General features: G+C 47.2%; 1 protein-coding gene across 3 annotated transcripts; it reads right to left on the minus strand.

The window, feature by feature from the left end:
* Positions 1–1737: 1737 nt before the first annotated feature.
* On the minus strand, positions 1738–27391 carry LOC117973724 (phospholipid-transporting ATPase ABCA3-like). 3 transcript variants are annotated; one of them, XM_034926852.2, is made up of 31 exons: positions 27239–27391; positions 24998–25094; positions 21767–22019; positions 21113–21240; positions 20563–20728; positions 19856–20115; positions 19429–19545; positions 19217–19337; positions 17475–17648; positions 16942–17123; positions 16112–16252; positions 15621–15750; positions 15008–15162; positions 14506–14661; positions 14202–14412; positions 13694–13844; positions 13254–13352; positions 11327–11519; positions 10634–10940; positions 10057–10327; positions 9738–9942; positions 9387–9606; positions 9002–9160; positions 8377–8549; positions 7694–7828; positions 7345–7539; positions 6837–7024; positions 6244–6414; positions 5971–6158; positions 5776–5849; positions 1738–5504 (listed from the first exon to the last, which is right to left on the minus strand). In XM_034926852.2, exons 2-31 carry the CDS (start codon positions 25049–25051, stop codon positions 5373–5375), a joined length of 5109 nt encoding a protein of 1702 aa, XP_034782743.2. In that variant the 5' UTR covers positions 25052–25094; positions 27239–27391; the 3' UTR covers positions 1738–5372. The 3 variants fall into 3 exon arrangements, with proteins under 3 accessions (XP_034782743.2, XP_058851720.1, XP_058851719.1); XM_058995737.1 differs by lacking the exon at positions 27239–27391 and adding an exon at positions 26651–27174; XM_058995736.1 differs by lacking the exon at positions 27239–27391 and having other exon boundaries at positions 24998–26642.
* Positions 27392–27634: the final 243 nt, after the last annotated feature.

Here is a 27634-nt window from a genome sequence, read left to right on the forward strand (position 1 = left end):
TCAAGCCAGCCACAGACAGAGAATGAAACACATAAGTAATCTCAAATTGATCTTAATAACGGTACTGCGATGTCTGTGGTGTTTAGAACAACTGAACAACTGAGGCAGCTAACAACTGACAAAAAAGTTTTGTAAAACCTTACAAACTTTATTTTTAAGGGATCCTAATATTTATATAAACTTTAAATAGCTGTACATAGTCACATTTTTTAAAAATTACTATTACTAGGATTACTATAGTATTCAATGGAGGCCTGTTTTGATACCTTAATTGCAGGTGTCAAGGCTGCTGCAGCAAACGATGGACACGCCTCCAAAATGTGCTACTTTCAAGAACACAAAGAGGAGGTGTGATGACATCAAGAACACAGACATCACAGTCCCTCCTCGGTTCCTCATACCTGCCAGAGATACTGAAGGCATGATGGAAGCAAAGGAATTATCAGGCAGCAAAGTCAGAGTGCCATCTTAGTCTGTGATGCTTCCCATGAAGGGGTGAGAGACGAGCCCTGGTCCGTGTGCGAGGTCTCCTCGTGCAGCAGGGTTTGCTGTGAGGCAGCCCGGTTTCCATTCATACGAAACTTCATGATGTGAAAAACAAAAGTAGTAGTAGCACTGAAAGAAACTCACACAGCTCTGTGACAAACGTGCGGAGCCTGTCCCTCAGTACTTTTAACACACATCCTACACTACCTGGCCACAAAGTCACGCTGTTTATCAGGGGTGAGGGTGTGAGGGGGCGACGAGGGTCTGTTTTAGTTAGAGCTGTTGGTGCTCGAGGGGATATGGTTTTGGAGATGAAGCTGTGATCTTGAGCATTGTTTCTCTGACGCTCAGCTCCGCTCACACCCCTGTGCAGGATGCTGAGAAACCACAGTCTCTCTCTCTCTCTCTCTCTCCCTCTCTGTGTAACACTGAAGCACCAGCAGCAGCAGCATCATCATGGCGTCTTGATCGGGTCGGCTTCTTTCCTGGGTAACACTTTACATTAAGAGGCTCTAATTACTGTGTAGTTACTTAGTAATTACACGTGTACTCACAGTTACAGTGCTATTACGCATGGTTACAATGTACTTAATGTGTAAATCTTTGCAGGTACACAATTGTATCAAAAAAGGGTTAGATTTAGAGTTATATCATGCAAGACGATTTACACATTAAGTACATTGTAACTACACATTATAACTTTGTAATGATGTGTCAGTACACATGTATATGCTAAATAACTACTATGTAAATACACAGGAATTAGAGACACTGTAACCAGAACGTCTTCGAGTCTTTGAAGCTGCTGTGCAAAGACACATTGCACAGACCAAGCTGCCTCAACCAGGGCTGGCTGCTGAATGGCTATAATAAAATCAGCATTGCTGGAGCTAGAAATCACGCCAGGAGCGGTGGCTCAATACGACTTGCACCACAATGTGTCCAGCAACTGCAGCAGGCTTGGGTCACGCTTGGGGCCATACCTGGTCTCCTGAACCTCCTCCTGGATAGGGTGCCCTTGCCTTCAATATATAGGGGACACCTTGTGGACATGCTAAGTACTGTTACCAGCATGCAGTCTGCAAGCGTGGATTAACTTGTCACAAAGTCCAGTCTGTTATCTCAGTATGAACTCCTTTGCTGTGCTACAGTACTGTATTACACCTGCTGGACCTCAGATCTCTGATCCACAGTACTGAGCTGTGCGTATTGCACATCAGAAACCCCTTAACACTGACACAGAGAATCAAGTTGCATTGTTGTACAGTTTATTAGAGAACAAAAATAAAAAGGACATGGTATTCAAGGTGCAAATATTCCATAATCAAAATAACAAACAAACAAAAACAAAACACAGAAAGCATCCTGAAACTTGGAGACAATCGCTCATTGTTATTTAGAATGACTGCCAGCGATCCTACCCCTGTGGGAGGAAAGACCTCACTAACAGACAGATCAGACTGGATAACAATGATCACAGCTATCCAGGGCAAAGCAGAGACCCAATTCCATCATCATACAGCGTCACAGCCAGCACTAGGCTCTCGGAACTGGGATTATAAACCACGCAGACCATCTTAATGATCCACTTTTGGAGTGTGGGTAATCGGAATCTTTCAAAAATTCAAATTCATAAAAAAAACAAAACAACATTAAAAACAAAATGCAAACAATGCAAAATACAGACTTTCTTTTCAGTTGCAGTACTAGTAACAATACGAGCAGATAAAGTAATGCTTTCAACTTTTATATGGGCCATTACAGGTTGTTCACACTGCTGTCTGCATTTACAAGTCATCTGAAGTTGCATTCCTCCAAATTGCACTTTGAATGTATAATTAAAAACACACACACACACACAAAAAGTTCAATTTCTTTTAACCTAGAGAAAAGCAGCACCCCATGGCCACACAGAACAGCAGCAGTGGCTGGTACTCTGCTTTTAATTATTGGATTATTATTTCTACTGATCAAAGTGAAACCACAATATTCTGCACACCCCTGCTACCAAGCTAAAAGCAATTTTGCCTTTCCGTCAGCAATCTGTCTTCGATGTAATACACATGGACATACAAGCCAGCAGCTACAATACTATGCTTGCAAGTTTGTACAGTACAAATGTGAATATGCATAGTATTCTACTGTGAGGTCATTCATATCCGTGGCTTACCATAGTTGGTCAAAGATCGGTTCAAACATGTCATATGTTTCTACTGCATACTAATGGAAGATGAATATACCTATAGCACGCTATTGTCAGGTGATCGACAGATACTGTAGATAAGATAATCTATATATATTAGGTACCTACATATGTATTTATCCATCTACATGTACACTACAGTAAGGCCACAGGTATCACTTATAAACTGCAATCAGGATACAGGTATTCATTTGTTTCTGAATGCATACACAGCAGTATACTTTCTTGATCACATACCCATAACATACTATTGCAGGGCTTGTCAGTGTTATTAAAATCCCAATAGAAGAGTGCATAGGATTGGGCTCAATTCCTGTTTTTTTTCATTTTTTTTATTCTCATTCCAATTCCGGATCCCTTTTAATCAATTCCAACACAATTAGCAGTATTCTGTTAAAATGAGCTTCTCACAGTGGCAGCAAATTACTTCAACTGAAGTCGCTGTTAGTCAATTAAATTGGCTTCAAATGAAAGCAGCTGAATAAATCACAATGTGATTTAATGTCTCTAAACTATAAATTTATATTCCAATTCCTTCGAAGGAATTGCAATTGGGAATTGATTTTAAAAAGGAATTGGAATTGAAAACACAGGAATTGACCCAAACCCTGGTAGTAAAACAGGGTTATAAAAAAAAACTAAAAAAAACGCGCAATTAAAAAAAACTAAAACATGTGAGAAAGACACATCTCTGTTGAATATACAAACATGTAATTATAGGTGTCAGTACCATTGAAAATGATTTAAAGAAAGAAAAAGCAGCTACACCTACATCAAACAGAACATCGCAAAAACGAATGTCCATGCTAAGCTTTGAAGCCCTGACTAGAGGTCCCCAGACACAGCCTCTACCGATAACCGCCAACATTAATCAGCGTTGTCAGCACTGTGAGAACGTGCATCCCCGGGATCTGCAGTTGCAGTACGTTTAATGAGCTCTTGAAATAAAAATGTCCTTGCAAAGCTTCATCAGATTGATTAGTCACACTTAAGCAGAGGTCACTTTGACCGTAGCGATTCTAACTCCCTTCAAGAACTTGGCTAAGGACTGTAATAATCCAGACGATTGGATGAGACACACAATTATTTTTTTTTTTTATCTCTTAAGAACCTCTAACATGATTGTTATTGGATAATCTAACCAACGTATTTAACAGACTTGCACATTCGGAGCATTTCCCTATAAACCCCTTTTATGATCCAGTATTGCTAAATGTGTCAGTCTTCCACCCCACCCAATCAAGTATAATGTTTTAGTGCATGTATGCTTCAGAAATCAGTAGTGCAATTCTTTACACTTATCAGTGCAGCAAAGTTAGGTGTCATGGGTACTCTAAAAACAAAACATCAACATATTACCTATCCCCAATACAGCACTTCAGTCATTCCCTTTCTACAGTCAATCGCATGACTTAGTTAGCTAATCTGGAGGACGCAGTTCTGCCATTGTCACAGGTCCTATCACAAGAGAAATGTCAACTTAAATATGTCAGAAGAGCTGTGAGACTAGTGTGAGCTGCACTGGCGGTCTACACAGAAACAAGCACATCGGTCACAAACACACAAAGCAATAGATTTCTTCTGTAAAGACTGCAGCTTTACCTCCAGTACCTTATTAGACATCTCAATAAAGTGCCTTGCTTGTTTGCTTGTTTTGAGCCAGTCACACGTTCGGAGAGACAGTTGATGTGTAAAGGACGGAATGTCAATAATAAAGTGACAACTTGCATTGATACAGTAAGGAGGGCAGCATGGCTGACCTCTCTATATACAGGGTGATTAGAAAGTAAGTTACCACATCAATGCACCATATCACTGATGTGGTTAGCTTACTTTCTGATCACCTTGTGTTTATATTTTGTACACCACAGCCCCACTCAGAGTACTGTAGATCCTCTGTATATAACCCATTCATACCTCTGATGTGGCCTTAACAAGCAGACGTCAAAGTCTTTTGAATGCAGAAGTGAAATGATTCCACCAATACCTGAGCTGCTGCAAGAGGGCACATATTTTTCCTTTGCCATGCATCACACAATTACTGTACACAGTGTGCCTGTCATACACATTCATTCAAAGGCAATGGAATCATGCAAATGAATATTTATACATTTTTTGCAAAATGCTGCTTCAAGATATTACTGTTTTTTTTTTTTGGTTTTTTTTTTTAAAACTAAAGCTTAAATGATCTACATGAATTAATTTGTAGCGATAATTCCAGGATGCAAATCCCTCACTTTCCTTCTGAACAGTTAAGACCATATATATATATAAAAAATAAAATAATAATAATAATAATAATAATAATTAAAAAAAAAAAAAAAAAGCAGGTCAGCCTGGATTAGACTACAGGACTTCAGGCTAAAACACAGCCGCTGCCAATGCAGTGGGGGCGTTGCCAAAAGAGAAAGAAGCTAGGAGTGTCCATAACCGAAGGCACGCCAACAGCATAGACAGGTGAAAATCCCCAAAACATATTCACATATGTTAATTCATCAAGTATTTTGTATATAAAGTACATGAGAGTGGACCGCATTGCTGCTAGTGTGCTCCGCTCAAGCACTTCCCTTCTTCAGGCTTTGAGACAGTGAAGGTCTGCAGGTGTCTAGACCAGGTGTTCCCATTAAGGCACCCCTTGCCCAGCCTCTCCTGGGAGGGGGTGGGGGGTGTGTTGGAGGGACTGCTACTTCCTCCTCCCCTCTGCGCAGTGCTGGAACTGGGCGAAGCTCAGGAATACCTGCTCCAGGGAGATCTGGCTCACGCAGTAATCCTCGATCCTGTATTTTTCTTTGGCGGCTTCCATTGTCCCGAACACCTGGACACACAAACGCACAATGAAACAGAGCAGAAAGAGCAGCTTGGTATAGGAATATCAGAGTTATCTCAACCAGAGCGCAACCAATACGATGCAAGAAATAGACCACAAAGAAATACATTCAACTTATAGGAAAATATTACAGAAAAGGTATAGGTGACTAGAGTGACTATGGTATGACAGCAGTAAGCTGACTGCAGCTATGAATATAAGGGTGTGATGCAGGGGTGCTGTGAGTGTAACTGGTGTCCTTCAGTTCCGCAGCCCTTACCTGAGCCCAGGTGACAGTCGTGTCAGTCAGGTGGTAGTGCACCATTCCCTGGTGTTCATCCTTGAGCACGCTCTCTGGAAGAGGGGGAATACAAAAGAAAATGTAATGTTAGGGACTAGACCCCAAGAAGTTAGCAAACTGAAGATGGAAGTGTGGGGTCCCTGACAGGCAGCACAGCGCAGGAGCCTCACGTACCGTGGAAGGTGCTCTCAATGAAGTCCTTGAGTCGCTGCAGGTCCTGCTCCTCCTCCACCCTCATCTTGACCAGCAGGGTGTAGCCGCTGCCAAACTTGCTCTTGAGGTGCTGTGGGCTGCCCAGGCACTTGAACTGTCCGTTCACCATGATAGCCAGCCGGGTGCACAGCGCCTCGCACTCCTCCATGCTGCAACACACAAACACACGCAGGTCAGGGCAGTTCAGACGCTCAGCTAAAGGGATTAGTTTCAGGAGCTTTCAGCCTGCGGTACCTGTGGGATGTGATGATCACAGCCTTGCCTGACTCGCGGGTCCGGGTCACAGCATCCCACAGCAGTCTCCTGGCCACCGGGTCCATCCCTGTGGAGGGCTCGTCCAGGAAGATGACCGGCGGGCCCCCGATCAGCGCCATCCCCGCACTCAGCTTCCGCTTGTTCCCCCCGCTGGAGAGCGACAAAACAAGGGTGGCAATATCACTCCTACTGGACAGCAGTTTCACCCAGTCCAGGTTTTACTCCCAGCCCCCAGTGTGTAGAGGTAACACGCTCAGGTGTGTCGTATTAGACTCAATGGGTCTTATTTTCAGCCCTGGGACAGTTTGAATTCTAATGAAATAAATAAGGCATATAGCTTCCGAGTGTATCAGTCTATAGCAGAGCAAGCCTGTGAGGAGTCTGCAGGGCGTCGACCCTTGTGAACGGTTACTGCAGTATTTTTGCATTTCCCCTGGTGTTACCCTGCTTTCACTGTGCTTCCTTACACTTTGCTAATCTTTACAATGCTTCCCTAAGCATTACTGCATTTTGCTGTGCTTGTCCTATGGGGAGCTCTTCTGTGCATGATCAGAGGCTGGCGTGTCCCATACCTGTAGCAGCGCACCAGTTTGTCTGCGTGGGGCTCCAGCAGCAGGGCTCGAAGCACGTTCTCCACGCAGCCCCCCACGTACTTCTCAGGAATCCCCCGCAGCCGCGCATACATGCGCAGGGTCTCCCGCCCTGTCATGTGATCCAGGAGGGCGTCGAACTGAGGGCAGTAGCCAATCCGCTGCTGGACCTGCGGTGACAGCAAGGGGTGAATGACAGTGCTGAGAAACTACATTCAATGAAGTACATTATTGTCTGTTCCTCCCTTATGGCTGCATGAACAACTCCTTCACAATAAGTAAATATACAGACTCAGCGGTGACTTATTCATGTTGTGATAAGTGTGATCAGTTCAGAGTAGATTGACCAGGGGCCTGATTGTTCAACCTCCTGGCACCTGGTCTTTCAATAATATAGCCAAAAGGTTCTGAAATCCAGGACTGGATACAGGTTGTGCAAGGGTTGCTAGAGCATACGAAACAAGTAACTCGGCTGTGCAGTCCACGGTACCTTCTTGATGTCGCTCAGCACGCTGTAGCCGTCGATGAAGGCGTCCCCGCTGGTCACCGTCTCATCCCCCGTCAGCATCTTGAACGTGGTGGTCTTCCCGGCGCCGTTGAACCCCAGCAAGCCGAAACACTCGCCCTTGGTGACGGCCAGCGAGAGCCGGTCCACCGCAAGCAGGGTCTCACCGCTGCTGTACACCTGAAAGAATCAGGAGAGGGTCATTACTGACACAGGGAGGGAGACTGGAGGTATCTGCATACGACGTGGGGAGATTGTTCAATAGTAATTTGACTTGGTGCTCGCTTGTCAGAACGTTGTAATTGATTGACTGTCTGGTGGGCGAGGGGGCTACCTTGCTGAGCTGCTGCAGAATCAGGGGGCTCCCCACCATGGACTCCACCGCCGGCTGGCACTCCAGGACGCGCTTCCTCTCTTCCGCCACGTCTCTGTCCTCGGGCAGCAGGGCGGCGCCACTCACCGCTGCCACCTGCAAAACAACACCGCGGGTAACCAAACAAACCCCCGGCAAGGATGACAAGAGGGGCACGGCAGGGGAGTCGGGAACATGGAAGAGCAGGTCCCTATAACAACGGTCTTTGTAAGTCAGGTCAGTTTCTGTCCCCAGTCTGTAATTAAACTCACTTTAGCTGTTCCTTTCCACAGTTCTTTCTCAAGATGCAGCAATCAGGCCAATTAATTAGTAGCCAGAAATGACAAAAAACAAGAAAACACAGATCTATATTCCATCAAGTGCTAAGGAATGAGTATTACTCAGGGATGGAAATAAGACTCCCATTGCATAGCAGTTTGATCCGATCCTAGTTTTACTAAGAGTTTAATAAGACACACCTGAGCTTGTTACCTACACACTGAGGCTAATCAAGCTTGTAGTAAAACCTGGAATGGGTGAAACTGTTATGTAATAGGAGTCCTAATTCCATTCCTGTTGAAGTAAGTTTCATCACATCTTATGAAAGACTCGTGGATGGACGTCTGCACTCCCTCCCTCATTAAGCCTTTCTCTCTGTGACTCACCCTCTTGTGTCTCCTGCACAGCACACAGCACAGCTGCGTCAGTCTCTGCAGGAAGTGCAGCTCGATGATGAAGATGAAGATCATGAAGACCACGCCCTGCACTGACATGGACAGCAGGAAGCGCCCCACCCCCGGAGTCTCCATCGCAAAATAGTTCTCCTGGTACGTGACGTCTGCAACGCAAGACAAGATTCCAGCAGCGAGAAACACGAGGACTACAGGACACTCCCCCAGGACCAGTCCTGCTGCACCAGCATCAACAAGAACTACAGGACACTCCCCCAGGACCAGTCCTGCTGCACCAGCATCAACAAGAACTACAGGACACTCCCTCAGGACCAGTCCTGCTGCTGCACCGGCATCAACAAGGACTACAGGACACTCCCCAGCCTGTGTGATTATGTGTGTGCTGGAGTCAAAGTATTTTAAAAAGTAGGAAAATGACCCTTAACAGATGTTTACCACAGTAAATGTGTGTAGTAATTTTGCAGTTTTTTCCCTTGGTTATCCTATGCATTTACCATGGTTTGCCACTTTATATTTTTGAACACGCTTTCCAATGCGGTGCTTTTTCACTAGAGGACTCCTCTCTCAGGGGTGTGCCTGCCGCGCTGTTGCTACTCACTGTACTTGAGGCAGATGATTTTGCTCACGAAGGAGGAAGTGCAGAACTGCAAGAACTCGTAGTTCTGGTAGAAGTCACTGATGGCCATGCCCAGGCAGTAGTTGGGGAAGAGCAGGAACACCTTGCCCAGCGTCCTGGACAGATCCACCAGACCCAGCTCTGTTCACAAAGAACAGCACGGCTTGCAATTACAATCTAACACTTAGATTAGCTTCTCATTACTCTGTTCAAAGTGTGTGTGTGTTTGAGTGTGAGTGTGTGTGTGAGTCAGTCAGTGTGTGAGTGTGTGTGACACACACACGCATACACAGACACTGACACACACATACGCATGCCCAACATTAACAACGCCATGACCCGCCCATGCCCCGTGTCTCTGTCTCACCGGGGATGCCCATGATGGTGACGGCGAGGAAGGTGGCGGTGCCCGACAGGATGTTGAAGATGGTGAGGCGGGCGTAGGCTGTGGCGGCGACAGAGAACAGGAAGCTCAACAGGTACATGAGCGGGATGACCGCCCAGCCGTACAGCAGCAGGATGAGCAGCAGCGCCCCCAGGTGGTAGTCCTGCGTGAACGCACGCACGTTGAAGGCTCTGAACACCACCTGCAGCGCACCACACACACAGAGAGGATTGATTTTTTTTTTTTTCACCCATTAAGTGTAATTTACTTTTGCAAACTTGCCACATCACAGCCCGAATACAATAACACTCACTCACACACATACAAACTCACCAGCATGAGCACGCAGGGCATCAGGAAGTTGATGAGGTCCCAGAGCAGGGCAGACAGCCAGTAGTTGGAGACGTAGACGCCGCTGACCTGCTGCACGTGCTTGGCCTTGAGCGTTCGCTCGGTGACCATGAGCAGCGCGAAGGTGCTTGACAGAGACGCCATCCCGTACATCAGGTTAATGGCGATGGCAAAACCGGTCTGACCCCTGGACGAGAGAGAAACACACACACACACAGAGAGGACAGGGATAAGTCAATACACGCAGTCCAGCTGGTGGTCCTTGACATACAGACTGACAATCAGACGAGCCCCCTCTTACTCGGTGATCTGGTCGCGGGCGGCCTCGGAGATGTTGCGTGGCTGGGGGTGGTTGCCTGCGCTGATGGAGGCGTTGGGTCCCGCCACCAGCCTGTAGATGGCGTTGTCGAGCAGCAGCAGGGCGGTTGCGGGCGTGTGATACCCCTGGTTGTTGAAGTATGCCGTCGCCATCACCCGATCACTCCCCTCTCCAAAGGACACGCCCACCACGCAGCGCTCATTAAAGGCTCCTCCCTCCTCTGCTGAGGCCAGTAACACGTACTCTGGAAGGTCTGCAGGGGGCGATAGAGATACAGCATGTAGGCGGGCGGTTCATTCAATTACAGACCAAAATATGCAATGCCTCTACAGGGGCAGGGCACCTCTCTTTACGAGGGTAGTTTTTTAGCATATGTATACATGATCATATTCAGAAAAGCTTTCACACTGATAATAGAACACTTTGGTGAGCCGACACACGCAGAGTATGCCCCTTTGTCTACATCATCTCAAGAATATGCTGCAGCATCATTGACCAGATCTACTGGGGCAGATAGAGGCTGTCGGGCTGCTGCACACACTGCGTTGTGGATTCTCACCGGAGATGTTCCTGGCCTGTCCCAGCTGGTCTGGGAGCTGCCCGGTGTAGGCTGCAGCCAGGGCCGCAGCGAGGGGCCTGGCCCCGGGTTCAAGGGCCACCGGCACGGAGGTGGGGCCATAGTGGCTAAGGGCCAGGCGCAGTGGGGGGGAGTCGTTGGCCCCGGGGAAGGTGCGTGCCACGACCAGCGCCAGTGTGGTGAAGACCAGCGGCACCAGGAACTGAGCCACCATCACCTTCCAGTTGCGCCAGCTGTACAGCGCCCTCTTCAGGAACATGGCGTAAAACTGCTGCAGGAAGAGCATCGCCTGGAGAGGAGGGAACAAGCAGGGTTACAGGGACTGGAAAACTCGTCACAAAACCAGTCTGCAAACCCTGAAACAGACTGGGAACCCGTCACCTGGAAGTCAGTCTGAAACAATTTGCAACAGTATATCAATACATTTATTTATTGTTATGTTTTAAACAGAGCGCGCCCACAATATTTCACAATTCAATAAAATCACAAATGTGGTTAATGCCAGACAGTAAACTGCCATGTCCTTTCTGTATAAGAGACTAATTCACTAATTCACTGTATTTTGAAAGCAGAATAGAGGGAGCAGTGTATGCGTATCTAGCATTGACAAAGTTTTCCCCCAGTCTCACTATAATCAGTAACCCTATTAATTCGTTACACTGATCCAGCCCTCACCCCCGTGTTGAGTTTGATGTTGGAGCAGTCCTCTGAGATGTGTGTTTCGCTGTCGTCCGTGATGTCAGTCATGCTGCTCAGGCTGCTGGCGTCATCCCGGCTCCAGTCATGTGAGCGGCGCTCGTGCTGGTACTGTAGGGCTGGCAGCTGAATGGCCTGGATATCCAGGCTGGAGTCCACCAGCTTCCCCACCCTGCAAGGGAACAAGGAGGGCCATCAGCCTGGAGAATAACGAGGCTCATCAGCCTGGAATCACCCAGGAGAATAACAAGATTATCAGCCTGGAATCATCCAGGAGAACAACAAGGCACATCAGCCTGGAATCACCCAGGAGAACAACGAGGCTCATCAGCCTGGAATCACCCAGGAGAATAACGAGGCTCATCAGCCTGGAACCACCCAGGAGAACAATGAGGATCACCCAGGAGAACAACGAGGCACATCAGCCTGGAATCACCCAGGAGAACAACGAGGCTCATCAGCCTGGAATCACCCAGGAGAATAACAAGATTATCAGCCTGGAATCATCCAGGAGAACAACAAGGCACATCAGCCTGGAATCACCCAGGAGAACAACGAGGCTCATCAGCCTGGAATCACCCAGGAGAATAACAAGATTATCAGCCTGGAATCATCCAGGAGAACAACAAGGCACATCAGCCTGGAATCACCCAGGAGAACAACGAGGCTCATCAGCCTGGAATCACCCAGGAGAATAACGAGGCTCATCAGCCTGGAATCACCCAGGAGAACAATGAGGATCACCCAGGAGAACAACGAGGCACATCAGCCTGGAATCACCCAGGAGAACAACGAGGCTCATCAGCCTGGAATCACCCTGGAGAATAACGAGGCTCATCAGCCTGGAATCACCCAGGAGAATAACAAGATTATCAGCCTGGAATCATCCAGGAGAACAACAAGGCACATCAGCCTGGAATCACCCAGGAGAACAACGAGGCTCATCAGCCTGGAATCACCCTGGAGAATAACGAGGCTCATCAGCCTGGAATCACCCAGGAGAACAACGAGGCTCATCAGCCTGGAATCACCCAGGAGAACAACGAGGCTCATCAGCCTGGAATCACCCAGGAGAACAACGAGGCTCATCAGCCTGGAATCACCCAGGAGAACAACGAGGCTCATCAGCCTGGAATCACCCAGGAGAACAACGAGGCTCATCAGCCTGGAATCACCCAGGAGAACAACGAGGCTCATCAGCCTGGAATCACCCAGGAGAACAACGAGGCTCATCAGCCTGGAATCACCCTGGGGAATACCACAGTAAACATTTATAAGGGGGTCAGAGAGCAGATCTACCTAAGCTCACCCTACGCCATACAGAATTTCTGTATATATAAATGATGATCATAAAGAAGCATGATTTTAAGCATGCTCTGCCTGTTTCTTTGGTTTTCTTGGACAGCCTTTTCTTTGTAAGCTGGTGATATGTCAGAGGCAATGTGCCATCTGGTGTGTAATGTTACTGTGTGGGCAGTGTGGTTCATTTCTGTCTTGCACCCTTGACACTCATAGGTGAGCAATCAAACTGGCACTTGTTACTGGTGAACATGCTGTGAGTAAGTCAGGAAATGTATCATCCTATTTCTTTTTTTACAATGTACTTTTAGTCACTGCTTTTTAAAGATTATAAACTCATTTTTAGCATTTTAACTGACGTAATTGTAAAGGGGCGTTTCATCATCTTACCTTTTACTAATTTCTCAAAAACGTCTTGCACACTACTGTTAAAAAAACTTTGTTTTTAAATCTGTAAAGCGGTTTGAGGCGATTCATCGCGAAAGGCGCTGTGTAACAAATAAAGATTGATTTCTTTGAATATCAATAAACACTACAAATAGAGACAGTGGACGAAACAAAACACCCCCCAGACCCCCCCACCCCCACCATCCCCCTCCCAACTCACCTGAGGAACACCTCCTCCATCGTGGTGACCGACGCTCCATAGCTGGCAATGCCCAGCTCCTCTCGCTTCATCTCCAGCTCAGCAAACAGCAGCTCAAACCTGCAACGCAGCCCCAGAGATTCAAGCAGGGACTCCGCAAACATAACTGACGAGGGATTGGGAAGACATGAACACAGAGGGGCAAAATCGTATTTTGAATCATCCCCACGCTTAATTAGATGATAGATTTCAATCTGGATAACTTAATGCTAATTTATGGGTTAAACATTGCCGTTTCAGTGGGGAGAGAGTTGTGGGGTCTCTGTTTCACATCACGCTGTAGAGCAGCCACACGTGAAGCATAAATCGATTTCAAAAAGAAAACTCACTTTTACTAAAAGCATTACACTTGTGTCCGTCATCTTAACCACTCTTCTGCACGTGTTGTTCTTTTGCTGTACCTGTCAGTGCTCTCCTTGGGGAGGATGTAGGACAGTTCTGCGCCGGCGCTGCTCTCCATGGTGGCGTTGGGCACGTACATCTTCACCAGCCGTGTGATCTCCGGCACGTCACACAGGGGCTCCCTCACGATCACCATGTGGTAGCCGGAACCTAAACCACGGGACACCACAGCACACAGGTCAGCCTGCAGTGCAGGCATGGAAACAAGACTCCCAGTGCAAAGAAAGGGATCATTAGGCAGTCCTAGGGAAGTGCTAATCAGGACTGGGTGAAACCGGCCATGTATCATCTACCTACTGAACCTGGAACAGGACAGCCCTCAATGGCTGGTCTGCATCTGGTATACCTACCTCATCAAGCATAGGGTGGTCTTGTGTTCCCCCCACTCCTCATTATTTTATACATGTACCCAAGATGCATCACCTATGAAAATGATATCTGCTGCTGCCGACTGTTTGATTGTCACTAAAGCGAGCAGGCATCTGTCTGTCTGTGGAGGCCTCTTACCATACTTGTTCTTGAGGAACAGCGGCGAGCCGCAGCACTGCAGCTTTCCCTCAGCCATGATGGCGATGCGGTCCCCGAGTAGGTCAGCCTCGTCCATGAAGTGTGTGGTCAGCAGGATGGTGCGGCAGCGCTTCTGGCTCTGCAGCAGGTCCCACGTAGCACGCCGGGCAGCGGGGTCCATCCCCGATGTGGGCTCATCCAGCATCACCACCTGAGAGGAGGAGAGGAGGAGGATCCCATGGTCAGAGCCTGGCCAGAGCTAGGCGTTCTAAAGTGACCCGGGCTTCGGTTAGCAAGCCCTCACCTTGGAGTCTCCGATGAGCGCGATCCCGATGGACAGCTTGCGCTTCATCCCCCCAGACAGAGTCTTGGACAGGGACTGCCGCTTGTCCTCCAGACTGAGGATCTTCAAGATCCGCTCCACCTCGTCCGGGGTCTTCTCTCGGGAATACCCTTTCAGCTGGGAGAATGGGGAGGCACAGAGAGAGAAGGAGGTGTTCACTGGGCCACATTAATCACCTCAGAGTAATCGCTATTGCTCTGATACCATGGTCTCACCAACCACCTCTGAGTAGCTCTAAATCGCAAAGCCAAGCCACAATACTGCCTGTTAGCCCTCAGCACCAACCACTGAGCCACTGTTTCCCCAGTCCTCAGCTCTTGCCCCAAGGCCAGTCTGCCTCTAAGCATTGGTCCACACAGTCTAAGCACTGGGCTGCTCTAACTCCTAGTCCTTCGACTTGTAGAATAAGAGAAAACTGTGCCTAACCGTTCCTTCAGGGCCCCCCTGCTGGCCCGAGGTGTACCTGTGCGAAGAACTGGAGGTGCTCCTGGACGGTCAGGTTGTGGAAGAGCACGTCGTGCTGGGGGCAGAGCCCGAGGCTGTGGCGGATCAGGGCCATGTCCTGGCAGATGTCGTAGCCGTTGATGTAGGCACGGCCGCTCGTCGGGGGGAACAGACCTGGCAGCGCACAGACGGAAACAAACCAGGCAAGGTCTCAGGCACACATCACACTGGCTCTTTACATCTCCTTCTTCAGTCACACACACCTTTCCTTTCACCACTGCCCCCTCCCTGCTAGTGTAACTCTTACTGAGCCGATGTGTGGGCTACAGACAGGATGGGAAGCAGGAGGGGCGTGTCCAGTATATTTGAGTGAAATTCGGAGTCTATGTGAATGCAGAAGATCTGCTAAATGTGATTTAAAATGTAACAATGTTTCCCCCCACCCCTGCAGGTGCATTACAACACAAGCAGATCTTGCAGCTACACTTCTTCACACTCATACAAATGATAGATGTTGAAAACTGATCCTAAGAACATTTGATTTATTTGTTATTTTTTCCGTTGCTCGCTCCCTCTCCCCCCCCCCCCCCGGGAACCTCCTTGTGAAGGAGCCCTCGGCCCCAGGTCCTTACCAGTCAGCATGGACAGCGTGGTGCTCTTCCCAGCCCCGTTGTGTCCCAGCAGGACTGTGATCTGCCCCTCATACATGTTCAGGGTCAGGTCTCGCACTGCCTCCCTAATCACGTTGCCAACTTTGAACACCTGCAGACAGGGGAAGGAGTGACAAATACTCACACTCACAATATAGACCGTATGCACAGCATTTGAGCCCTGTCAGTATGATGCAGCCAGCATTTTCATATGCAACACAATGCAGTTCTCAAATCGTCATTACCACAATTCTGTTCAGAAAGGGAAAATCCTCCCAAAATAAAGTAACCCAGTCAGAAATAAACAACTCTGACGCTGAATTCAGGAGCTTGTAAGCAGTCTTGTTCGTTCCTTTCAGAGTAGAGAGCTTTGAGAATCTAGCTCTCTATGTGACAGAAGTGGGTGTGGCTCAGGTGTGTTCTGCCCAGCCCTGTCTTTTACACAGGTGTGTGTGTATTTGAGAAGCTCCTACCTTGGCCAGGTGTTTGATTTTGACCCCCGACACCAGCCCGACCGGCTCCTCCTCAATGAACTCTCCCTTCAGAGTTTTCTCTGCATCTACCTCCTTCTCCTTCACCAGGGCCAGGCACGGGGTGCTGCACCAATACGAGGGCTGCAGGAGCACAGAGTGCAAACTCCATGAGCAGAACCAGGGGCAAGAGTCGCCCACACACACAGCATTCTCTTAAAACGAGCTTCTCACAGTGGCAACAAAATGACTTAAATTGAAGTCACTGCTAGTCAATTAAATTGGCTTCAAATGAAAGCAGCTGAACAATCACAACAATTACTATGTCTCTAAAATATAAATTCTAATTCCTTTGAAAGAATTGGAATTGAAAAACAGGAATTTGCCCCAACCCTCTTCATGCACACACTGGTCTGATGCAACCTCAATTAAAGATACTGTTCAGCTCTGTGCTAGGAAATCCAACAGAAGATGCCCTCTCTACAAAACAGAGGGGAGTTTCATTCAGCGTTTGACCTTTAGAATGCCCTCCTCAAAAACACTTGAATGTTATGTGTGTTTTTCGTTCGGATGACAGGGAGAGAGGGAGCGAGTCCCTTCTCAGACAGGCTCTCCCTGAGGAGCTGGCTGAGCTGTGGCCTTGCTGCCTCGCTCCCTCGCTCTCCGCTGAATGCTTGTAGAAATCACAGAAGCACGAACACACACGTGTCAGACTGGATCGAAGTGCTGCTGGGGTTCAGGGAATACCCCAATGTTCAGAAGGGTTTCAGCAGCTTTTACTGTTTCCAGTCCTCAGCACACAGAGAAAGGGCTGCTCAGCTGCCTGTGCTTACCAGCATGAAGAAGTACCAGGGCAGCGGCACCCCATACTCTCCTGGGAAGACCGCCTCCACGTACCAGCCCAGCAGCCCGTAAAGCAGCGAGTCCAGCAGCAGCATGCCATGGACCTGCGCCAGAGAGAAGGGATCGTCCACGCTCACCGGCTCCAGCAGGTTATTCCACTGGACTCCTGTCCCTGGGAACGACGACAGAGACACGCAGAGTCAGCACCGTCCAAGCTTGCCAGCGTGCTCCCACACCATCACTGTCACCCAGACCTTAGCTGTAAGCACCAGCACCTCACAGACTCCCAGTCCCTCAGCTCTAAACCCCACACAGCCTCCCAGTCCCTCAGCTCTGCCCCACACAGCATCCCAGTCCCTCAGCTCTAAACCCCACACAGCCTCCCAGTCCCTCAGCTCTGCCCCACACAGCATCCCAGTCCCTCAACTCTAAACCCCACACAGCCTCCCAGGCCCTCAGCTCTAAACCCCACACAGCCTCCCAGTCCCTCAGCTCTAAGCCCCCTCTCTACCAGCCCGCTCACCTTTCCCCTCGAACACCCCGATGAGCTGCGCCCCCATGGCCATACCCACGTTGGAGATGAGGCAGGCGGACACCTTCTGCGCATGAGACAGCAGGTCGTAGCGCGGGGCGATGAAGAAGTACGGGATGTAGGATAAGAAGTAGAGGAAGCCCCCTGCCGCGGCTGCCACGTTCGCTAAGGGGGAGACAAAAACAAGAGCATCAGCAACCAACAGGAGCCTTTAAACTGAACTCTGAGTTACAGGACTTCCAGGAACCCAGCCCTTTTTGTTATTAGAGCATTGTACCAGCAGGGGGGGCTGTGGCTCTCTCAACACAGACTACCAAAAACCTAAAAAACAACTGTGCTTTTACCAGAGGCTCAATTAGCTGCTTCCTGAAGTGGTCACGATGAGGTGAAAATAAAAAAAAAGATTAGAGCTCTGTGTAACACTACACCCCCGCTGAGACTCAGAGCTGAAAGGGAGTGAGCGGTACAGGATAGTAAACAGGCTGGAGACAAAGAAAATGATGACGGAAGGCCATCCCTGCCTTCAACAAATCAGAGCAATCTCGACAAACAAGAGTTCACCGCAATTATTTATTTTCACGTCGTCCAGGCTTATCTACATTTATAAAACAGTGCAAGCTCACACTCACAGACTCAATCACTCGCATTTACAAAGCAGTGCAAAGCCTTGACTGCAGAAGGACATTCAGGCATGCATGCACACTGTGCAGAGAAAGCTGGGCCAATTCACAAGGCCTTTGTGCCGTTCCACCCCATGGCTTTTCAAGACAGACTGTGTCGAGGGTGAAATGATTTTAGTGTTCTCAGTTTAGTCCTCAGGGGACAGAAGTCCACGTCAGGGGTGGAATTATTCAATGTGTATCAATGAATCATGATACCATCTTTACAAGATATAGGGACAGAAATAAGACTCCCGCTGCATAGCAGTTTGATCCACTCCTGGTTTTACTAGGAGTTTAATACGACACACCTGAGCTTCTTACCTATAATCAAGCTTCTAGTAATAAAATCTGGAAGAGGTGAAACTGCTAAACAATGGGAGTCTGATTTCCATCCCTGGATCGTAATAGAGTTATGTATCGTTTGCATCGTGATACAAGTCCAACAGCACAACACAGCTCACACAGAAACCACAGGGAAACAGCGTCAGGTAATGAGTTCATTATAAAAACAGTAATAAAAGCGACAATGTTCTGTTTTGCTTTGACAGCAGATGAAACATGTGGGCTGGCGAGAGCGCAATCACAGTTACTCAGAGCACTCACAGATTTAATAACTAAACGGGGCCATTCAAATGCTAAAAGCAAAGAATAATGCAAGTAAAACAAACACCCGAGAGTCTCCCCACACTTTAACAGGACTCTGTGTAACCACAAGGGAACACCACTAACGAACGCTGCATTTCCATCCTGTCCTCCCGTTCAGTGCTACTGTTCCTTTCACTCGACTAAAACAAAGCCCTGTTCAATTTCAGGACTGGTACAAAGAGCGTATCTGCCCAGAAAGCCTAACCCAGGAGAACAGCAGTTTCTTACATACAATAGGCATGAATTATACAATATACATGCCCACTAGATTGGTTTCTGGGGGTCTGCTGGTTTAAGTGGAGCCATCTTGCCCTAGACCTGTAGACTGGTCTGCAGTGTTGTGATCGCACTCAAACGTTAAAGAAGGCTGTCACACCGAGCCCGCCTCCTCCTCCACATTATCCTGCGCTTGCTCTCTCCACCCACCTCGTGAGAAGAAAGCGCTGACCATGAAGCTGAACGCAATGGTGGACACGGCGAAGGTCAGCAGGAACACAAAGACCAAGCTGGGCTCGCTATTGGTCAGCACCGCACCGTTAGGACTCACCTGGGGAAACAGACGAGGAGTCAACAAACAATATACAAACACACGCACCCACACACACACGCACACACGCTTCACAGAGCCCAGGACTCACCTTGACACACAAGAGCAGCGTGACGAAGAAGACTGAGATGAGCAGGAAGAGGAAGAACATGCTGAACCAGGCTGTCCAGTGGAGCCAGTTACTGAGCCCCATCATCCTCATGTACTCCTGCCAAACACAGGAGAGCACCCTCAAATCAAACCCAGCCGTGTACACACAGGCCCTTGACATGGGGACGCTACGAATGTTCACTGTACTGTATAAACCGGTCTGCCCTTCGCGGACGCAAGGAATCACACATCTGTTTTGTTATTTGTGGTATTTCTTAATAGTGATAATACAGAGCTGAACTGAAGTGCTTTACACAGGTATTTAAATGGACCAGGGGCAGGATTAACTAACCGCTGGACAACCAGCCGAGCGCGGCCCCCAGATACCGGATACCGAGATGTGGCTTGAGAGATCTGCGATGCCTTACCTTGAGCTTCCTCTCCTTCTCCTGCACCACGGCTCGCACGATGTTGAGCGCTGTGTAGGTGAAGCTGAGCATCAGGAGCAGGGGCAGCTGGTTCTGGATGGCCAGGATGAAGACGTCGTTGACGAATGGGGGGAAGGGGAACCGGGACAGGCTGACCGAGACCTTCTCCAGCAGAGCCGCTCCGGACCCGTTCCCGTACAAGCCAATGACGGCCCGGTCCACCGCGTGCTGGACCGCCAGGAAGGCCTCTCGGTAGTACCCTGCGTACGGGACAGGGGCGAGAGGGGGTTTGAATACACCACGGGTGAGCTGCACAGCCCCCAGTTTGCCGTGGCACAATGCTCTGATGGTGCCATGCATATTCTGTGCTGTATCATACTTTCCACACTTTGCTGCTCTTTTAACAGAGAAACATTAGGGATGGAAATAAGTTGCATAGCAGTTTGATCCATTTCTGGTTTTATGATGAGTTTAATAAGACCCGCATAAGCGTGTTACCTATACACTGTGGCTAATTAAGCTGGAAGTAAAATATGGAATGGGTGAAACGGCTATACAATAGGAGTTTTATTTCCATCCCTGTTGGTTATAGATACAAAAATAAAAAAAATGCTTAATTGGATGATAATAACTGTAATCCAACGTCACTCTCTGAAAGCGCAGACATGCCCCACACAGTGCTGAATGCTAACAAATCATTATCTTGCCTGGGGTGCCCCCGTGGTTGTAGTCCCGTTCCCTGGGTCCAGGGAGCTGGAACAGGGGGAAGAGCTTCTGGGTGTGCCAGTCCCGGTCACTGTTGGGGTTCAGCCCCGTCCTCTCCCGTGCCGGGGCGTTTCGAGGGCTGTACTTGAAGCGCAGGTGGTAGCTCACCTAAAAACAACGGCGACAAGGTCAGGTGGAAACTCACTAACTTACACAGGTGAGAGCAGCAAACCCTTTAGGGGACACATGAAACTCTCTACTGTTGTCTTTCAGGCTGGGTGCATCAACAGAAATCAATACGCTGAAAACGACAGCGGGATGAATAACTTTACACTCTATAACAAACTCTTAGAAACAAAGCAGCTTGCATGCTTACAGAAAGAAGGGAAAACTAATAATAGCGTTTCGGCAAACTGGTATAAGTGACTTAGTTTGTTGAAGTTTTACCTTGAAGAATGCTTCAGCAGCTAGTTTCTGATCCGAAATTATTTTGCTTCATTTTTGTCAGGATAACCAATTGCATTCTCGTAGGTTACCTCAATGTTACAGTACCTGCAGAGGCAGAGGCTCGTCCCTGTGACTGAAGGGGTGCTCAAACACCACTGCAGCCAGGATATTCCCAAATTCAGGATCATTCCGGATGGAATTCTCAAACTCGGCTTCTGTATCGAAATAACGAGCTGTGGGGCAGACAATCAGTGAATTAAACAGACAGCTGTGTCAAAGCAAGGCAACATGCAATTATCTTTATGCACCAGGGAAGTTCATAGTGTAGCGTTTAAATGCTTACAAGTTTTCTAAGTCCACACAAACACACATGTAGTCTCATTCACATGATAATGTTGCAGTTTGTCAAAAAGACAAAAAAAAAGAAAAATGCAACAGCACTCTAATGTAAGGTTAGTAAAAGACAGCTTTTTTAATTACAATAACTACCAATATATTCACGTTTAACCCTTTGTAGTGATAAGGTTGGTCATATTGTAAGAAATCTCAAAATGACTTTATAAGGTGGTAGCGAGTCATTAAACATCCACTGTAACTAGAAACTACAGCAACTAGCTGAGTGTGGTTTTTGTAAACTTAACTGGATGTAACACCCCTGTTCCAAATACAGTACAGTATGGCTGGTGCAGTGGTCAGCTCTCTAGCCCCCCCTAGTGAGAGCGCTGCAGAGCTGTGTTGCTGCCGTCGTACAGCACTTACCTCTCAGCCCGGGTTTGAACTGCTTCCCCACGTCGCTGGCGAGGCTCCTCACCGTGCTGACATTGCCGGGGATGAAGGCCAGCTCTAGATTCTCCCAGCCCAGGGGCTGGGGGAGGAACGTGACAGAGAAGTTGCTGAAGGAGGTGGCGTTGGGGAAGGTGCTGGAGGGGACGCGCTGCCGCAGAATGATCAGGATAGCAGCGAAGAGCAGCGGGAGGGCGATCTCGATGACCGTCACGACAATCTGACGCTTCTGAAACACAACAATCCAAATACACTCCCTTTACCCTGGGAACACTCAGGCACCAGCACACAGCTTTAAAAGATACGTCAGCCAACGGATCTCGGCATTCCCTACTACCTAGAACAACTAAAAACAGGGAATGAAGTGACTGATTACACTATGAAGAGAGTGCTACCTGATATTCAAATACCACTAGTAACGGATCATTTAATTTGGTTTGCAACAGAAGCACCGAACGCACAATCGGGGTCACCCTGCCAGCACTGTCACCGTAAAGCAAATTAAATTGCATTTCCTTTAGAGCACGCCAACATTCCGACACACAGAAAGAATCCTGAAGACTCCGCACCATGTGACCCATTGACTCTGAAACTGCATCGGAAAGCAATGCTACCGTCAAACATTAATGGAGTTGTGTACCTCTTATCAATATTCATCAGTGTAACTTACCCCGCATCACTTGGTAAATAATTCACTGACACAGGGAAGCAGCTGTAATACCTATAATATGCCTTTACAAAGTCAAGTGGTTCCTAAACATATAATTGCACAAGTGGGCACATGATGTAAGGACTTTGAAACTCATGTATTGCTCTTACATGAGCTCATGTATTGCCCTGGCCTTGTAGGCTTTTCATAACTCAGAGTGCAGCTGTGACCTTTGTTTCTGCTCAATAAGCTGTTTGGAGCCTATGTACAAACCATAATCAAACTAATTGAAACTGGTTCTAAAACCATTTACTTTTGTTACTTTAGGTAAGTGTCACGGAACACATAACAACACACTATTGGTACACGTAGGCTTTTTCTGATAACCACGCACCAGGGTACACATTGTTCCAGTTAAAATGGCACAAGCTCCTGTCTGTAACTGTCTGTAAACACTGTGTGATTTTCCTGTGTTTAATGTAAGCTCTGAATCAACGCAGTGTTAATGAATTCTTAAAATCAAGCTGTACACAGCTGGTGCACATCAGCCGTTTGCAATCACCAGCCTTGTCGTTCAACCTTGCGATGCGTGGGTATAGCGCTGTGCTGCCTGCGGGAATTGAATTACACTCATAGCATTGTTCTTAAATGTAACTTCTTGTTATCTGGGTTTCTGCTGACATTGGTTAAGTGAAGAAGAAATCAAATGTAACTTTTAATGTGCTTTGTCTCATGCTAGGGAAATAAGACCAAATTTGGTCAAGGAAATTCCATAAGCTAGCTGTATATCTGTGCTGTACGAAGCAATTTCTCTGCTCAGCTCAGAAACTAACATCTACACTGATGCCGGCTCAGAAAAAAAAAACACTGGTATATCTGATACCATGAAAGCTCAGCTTGGCTCAGTAAATAACATCTACTCTGATGCCAGCATCAGCGGAGGCCTGTGTGTGAGATCACTGATGCATCGCATTTGATTTGCTTTGTTCCTGCTTGCATTTTGATTCCTGAATAAACTACTTTTTTTTTCAAATAAATTTAGTCGTCGGCAATTATTTTTATTATTTTCTCCCCAATTTAGTAATGTTCAATTATTTTTAGGCTCAGCTCACCGCTACCACCCCTGCGCTGATTCAGGAGGGGCGAAGACAAACATACGCTGTCCTCCGAAGTGTGTGCCGTCAGCCACCCGCTTCTTTACACACTGCAGAATCACCATACGGCCACCCAAGAGCTACAGTGTCGGAGGACAACGCAGCTCTCGGGCAGCTTACAGGCAAGCCCGCAGGCGCCCGGCCAGACTGCAGGGGTCGCTGGTGCACGGTGAGCCTAGCCCTCCCTCCCCCCGGGCGCTCCCGTCCTCGGTCAGCAAAGGAATAGCCTGGACTTGAACCGGCGACGTCCAGACTACAGAGCGCATCCTACACTCCACGCGGAGCGCCTTTACTGGATGCGTCACTCGGAAGTCCCCCAATGAATTAACTATTTTTGATTGACTTTACCTGAAGAAGATTAATTATTTTGTAAGAAGAAATCAAACCTCTTACAATGGGCTTTCAGAGAAGTGCATGTTTTTCAGTGAAAATGCTGAAGGTTAGTGCATCTCTTTATCTTTACACTATAACAGCCCCACCCTGCATAAGCACATGTGCCATTCGTGTGAGTACACAGTGCAGCTGCTGATTAAAGACGAGCACAGCAAATACTGCCTTGCCACACGTGCTGCGGTACAAAACAAGCACGTTCACTTCATTTAACCAATGAGAATGCAGAAAAGTATGGACCGTAAAGGGCTGTTTACGAATGTGTTCACGTGGTGATGGCTTTTATCATACGTGTCGCTTCAAGGTAAAAAAAAAAAACCCAAACACCTGCCCTTTCAAAGCATGTGATATTACACTGATGGCAAAAAGCATTAAGTTCTGTATTGATTGATGCAGCAGGCTCGTGTTTTTGACAGCTGCTGTAACTGAAGCTTTCTATTCTAATAGAAACAGAGTCTCAAACCACCCATCACTGTGTTGCTTAGAAACAACACGCATTGGGAGTTCAATTGATGATGGAGTTTATTTTCCAGCTCTGCTTTCTCTGCGCACACACACACACACGCTGGCTCCCTGCTTGTTATCTGGCCTTGAAAAGTCCAGCCAAAGGCTTTCTGCAGGAACGTGGGATCCTAGTGATGTTCTTTTAATCACGACTGCCTCCATATGTCACGTGTTAGTATCCATTTTAAACAAGAGATACACTGAGCTAATTCACATGCAGTGTTTAACACTGATATCAATATTAAACAAGTAGGACACCACGCTGCATTCTGATATAGAGATATATTCACAGCAGTTTGAGCCAGTGCTGGTTTTAAAGTGAGTGTGATTAAAAAACCCGGGATGGCTCAAAGTGCTATGCAACGGGGAACCTTATTTCCATCCTTGTAATACCATCAAGAAAGGTCAGGCTCATTTGTATGACAAGTGAATGGGATTTTACCTGCTGGATGTAATTCAAGTGAATGGGATTTTACCTGCTGGATGTAATTCAAGTGAATGGGATTTTACCTGCTGGATGTAATTCTTCCACAAAAGGAGGCGGAACTGCCGCACAACAGCCATGTTTCCGGGGGGGGGAACGTGGAGGAGCACACAGCGATAGAACCTGGGGAGGAAGAGGAAGGAGAAAGGTTTGACCGCCCCCACCTTCTGTTGAAACATGCTCACAGTACATCGGACTTGCATTTAAACCATACAGTCTGATCACTGTGCAGGGATATGCCCAGGGCCCCTGCGATGAGTTGCTAGCTTGCTGTCCGGCAATGTTTTAATGTCATTAGGGGAGAGGATGCCATTGTGATGTTTTCAGTGCAGGGTTATTAAATCTCTTTTGAAGGGATGCTTGCTTGCTGTCTTTCTTTCTTTTGTTCTTTCTTTCTTTTTCTTTCTTTCCTTCTTTCTTTGTGGCACAGACTATGCTGTGCTTGGCAGCAGGGTGTATTTGGGTTATAATAATTAAATCTGACTCATACATAGCCCAGAGTCCAGTAGCCACAGAGGAGTACTTTTGGTATAGAGCAATAAACCAGTGCTTTTAATATCAGGCTTTGCCAGGACTGTTAGCGCATGATTAATGATACACAGCCCAGCACAAGGCACTGACCTACAACCATTCTCATTGAGAAGCGGAGCTGCAAACACTCCCCAGCACACCACATCACAAACACACTTAGACTGGCTTCTCGCGTGTGTAATTTTTTTTTTAAAAAAGTCTTCTCCGAGCTGCCTGCAAGAACCCTGCGCTAAACCGACAGGAGTTTTCACCCAATTCTTGGAATTGTGGACTTCTTCCCATTTGGTTTATGGTCAGACTGCCCTTTTCCAAACGTGAATCCAGACAGCGTTCCGTTCAGAATAATAATTGAAAAGCGGGTCTCTAGTGGCATTGTACAATCACCATGCAAGCAGGGACGCTGGAACTAGGGGTGCTGGGGGTGCGGCAGCCCCCCCTGGTTTTGCATGGCTTCCATCATTAGCAGGGGTTACAGTTTTGTTCAATGGCTTTCAGCCAAAATTATTCCAGTGCCACTGCTTGCAAGTAGGTTAAAGACCATTTCAGTTCACAACATGCATTTTCAAGCAAAGCAACAGTATCCTAAGCCTTACTGTTCTTTACTATATGGGGTCGTTGTATGAAAATGAAACGTTTGTTAAACTGGATATCATAATACTGTTATTAAACTGCTATGCAGTGGGAGAGTCTTATTTCCATACCTGAACACCCTGCTGTACAAACTTCAAGACATCGTGTTTATTGTATTCCACATGCACGTTTCTGGTAACATCTACACACCACATTGTTATAGCGGTACTTGTATTTGGATCATCCCATCTTGGAAATCACCTACCTTCCCTGCTTGATATGTTTTATGTTATACTTCTGTTTAAAAGCACGGGGCAGGCGCATTGCTAGGTGTATTTCCTCAACAGACAATAAAGCAATAATTTTTTCCCCCAAAAAATTAATATCTATTTGTGTTTTAAACGGCTGCAGTGAGCTCAACACAACATCAATAAAATAAATAAATACATATTCGCCTTATTTATATTCTTCGTGTTTCTGAATATTTAGCAATACTACTCTGCTACCTGGTCGAGCAAAAAAACAACGTATTACCATCAGATCAAAACTGAAACAGCTGTGATGGACACACACCGTACCTGTCCGTTAAAGAGCATGAGGAGGCTCACACAAGACAGCCCTGCTCTAAATGCGCTACACTGTGGACTGGCAAGTTAGACAATGTATTTTAAATGTAGCTTGCAAACATGGCCCGTGGAAAACTACGAGGAAGCAACAAACAAGAAGACGTCATTACACAAGGAGAAGGGATGAACAAAGCCCACTGCATCCCGCCCCTCTGCGCAGCGAATGGCTCCCCATATGCGGAACGCAACCCTGATTGGACCAACCGCCCCGTCAATCACTACTTCCTGGCTGGCCGTGTAAGCACAACAAAAAAATCACCAAGACTTCGACATCCAAACTAAATATGCAAAAATCACAACAGTTAATAACTGCGAGGGCTTTAAATAACATACAACATATCTTCTGCACCAGCAAAGCGAGTGCCTGTCACAATCTAACCCCTAACCTGTCTTGTTGCATTGGCAATTGCCGTACGAATTTTCATACAGTCGGCAAAAACTGGACTAGCGGAATCAGACTCAATAATAAAATTTTTTAAAAAAAAAGTTTATTCGACTTTATTTTGCATCACAATCAATCCCGTTTAGAGCTATCCTCACCTTTGTATACTTCACCGTTTGCCGAGTTATTTCCAGTTCAGTGCGGCGTTGTTGCTGTGTGATGGTACACCGATCATGACATTGCACCAGCCGGTTTAGTCAGACCTTTTCATTGTGGAAATGATACAAGCAACACAACTGGAACCCAACTCTTTCACGTGACCACAGCAACGTCATGTGACCGATACCCAAAACTTTTTTTTTTTTTTTTTTTTACAACAAAAGTGCCAGTGTCCCCATCAATCCAAATAGAAATATGAATTTAATATCGGATTAAGAAAGCAGTATCGTCTATTTTCGTTCACTTGATTTAAAAGCTCACATTGTATACGTGTTAGTTCCTGTGCAGATTCTGAGTTCAATGGCTCACTAGTTGATGCTAAGGTCCCTTTCTAG

The sequence above is a fragment of the Acipenser ruthenus genome, chromosome 22 (assembly GCF_902713425.1).
Source record: "Acipenser ruthenus chromosome 22, fAciRut3.2 maternal haplotype, whole genome shotgun sequence".
NCBI lineage: Eukaryota > Metazoa > Chordata > Actinopteri > Acipenseriformes > Acipenseridae > Acipenser > Acipenser ruthenus.

Coding starts and splice junctions, on each gene's coding strand:
- LOC117973724 (XM_058995736.1), bottom strand. CDS start 25,174: ATGCAAGTCCGATGTACTGTGAGCATGTTTCAACAGAAGGTGGGGGCG. Junction 20,116..20,562: donor CAACCACGGGGGCACCCCAG/GCAAGATAATGA, acceptor TCCCGTACGCAG/GGTACTACCGAGAGGCCTTC. Junction 13,845..14,201: donor GTTCCTCAAGAACAAGTATG/GTAAGAGGCCTC, acceptor CCCGTGGTTTAG/GTTCCGGCTACCACATGGTG.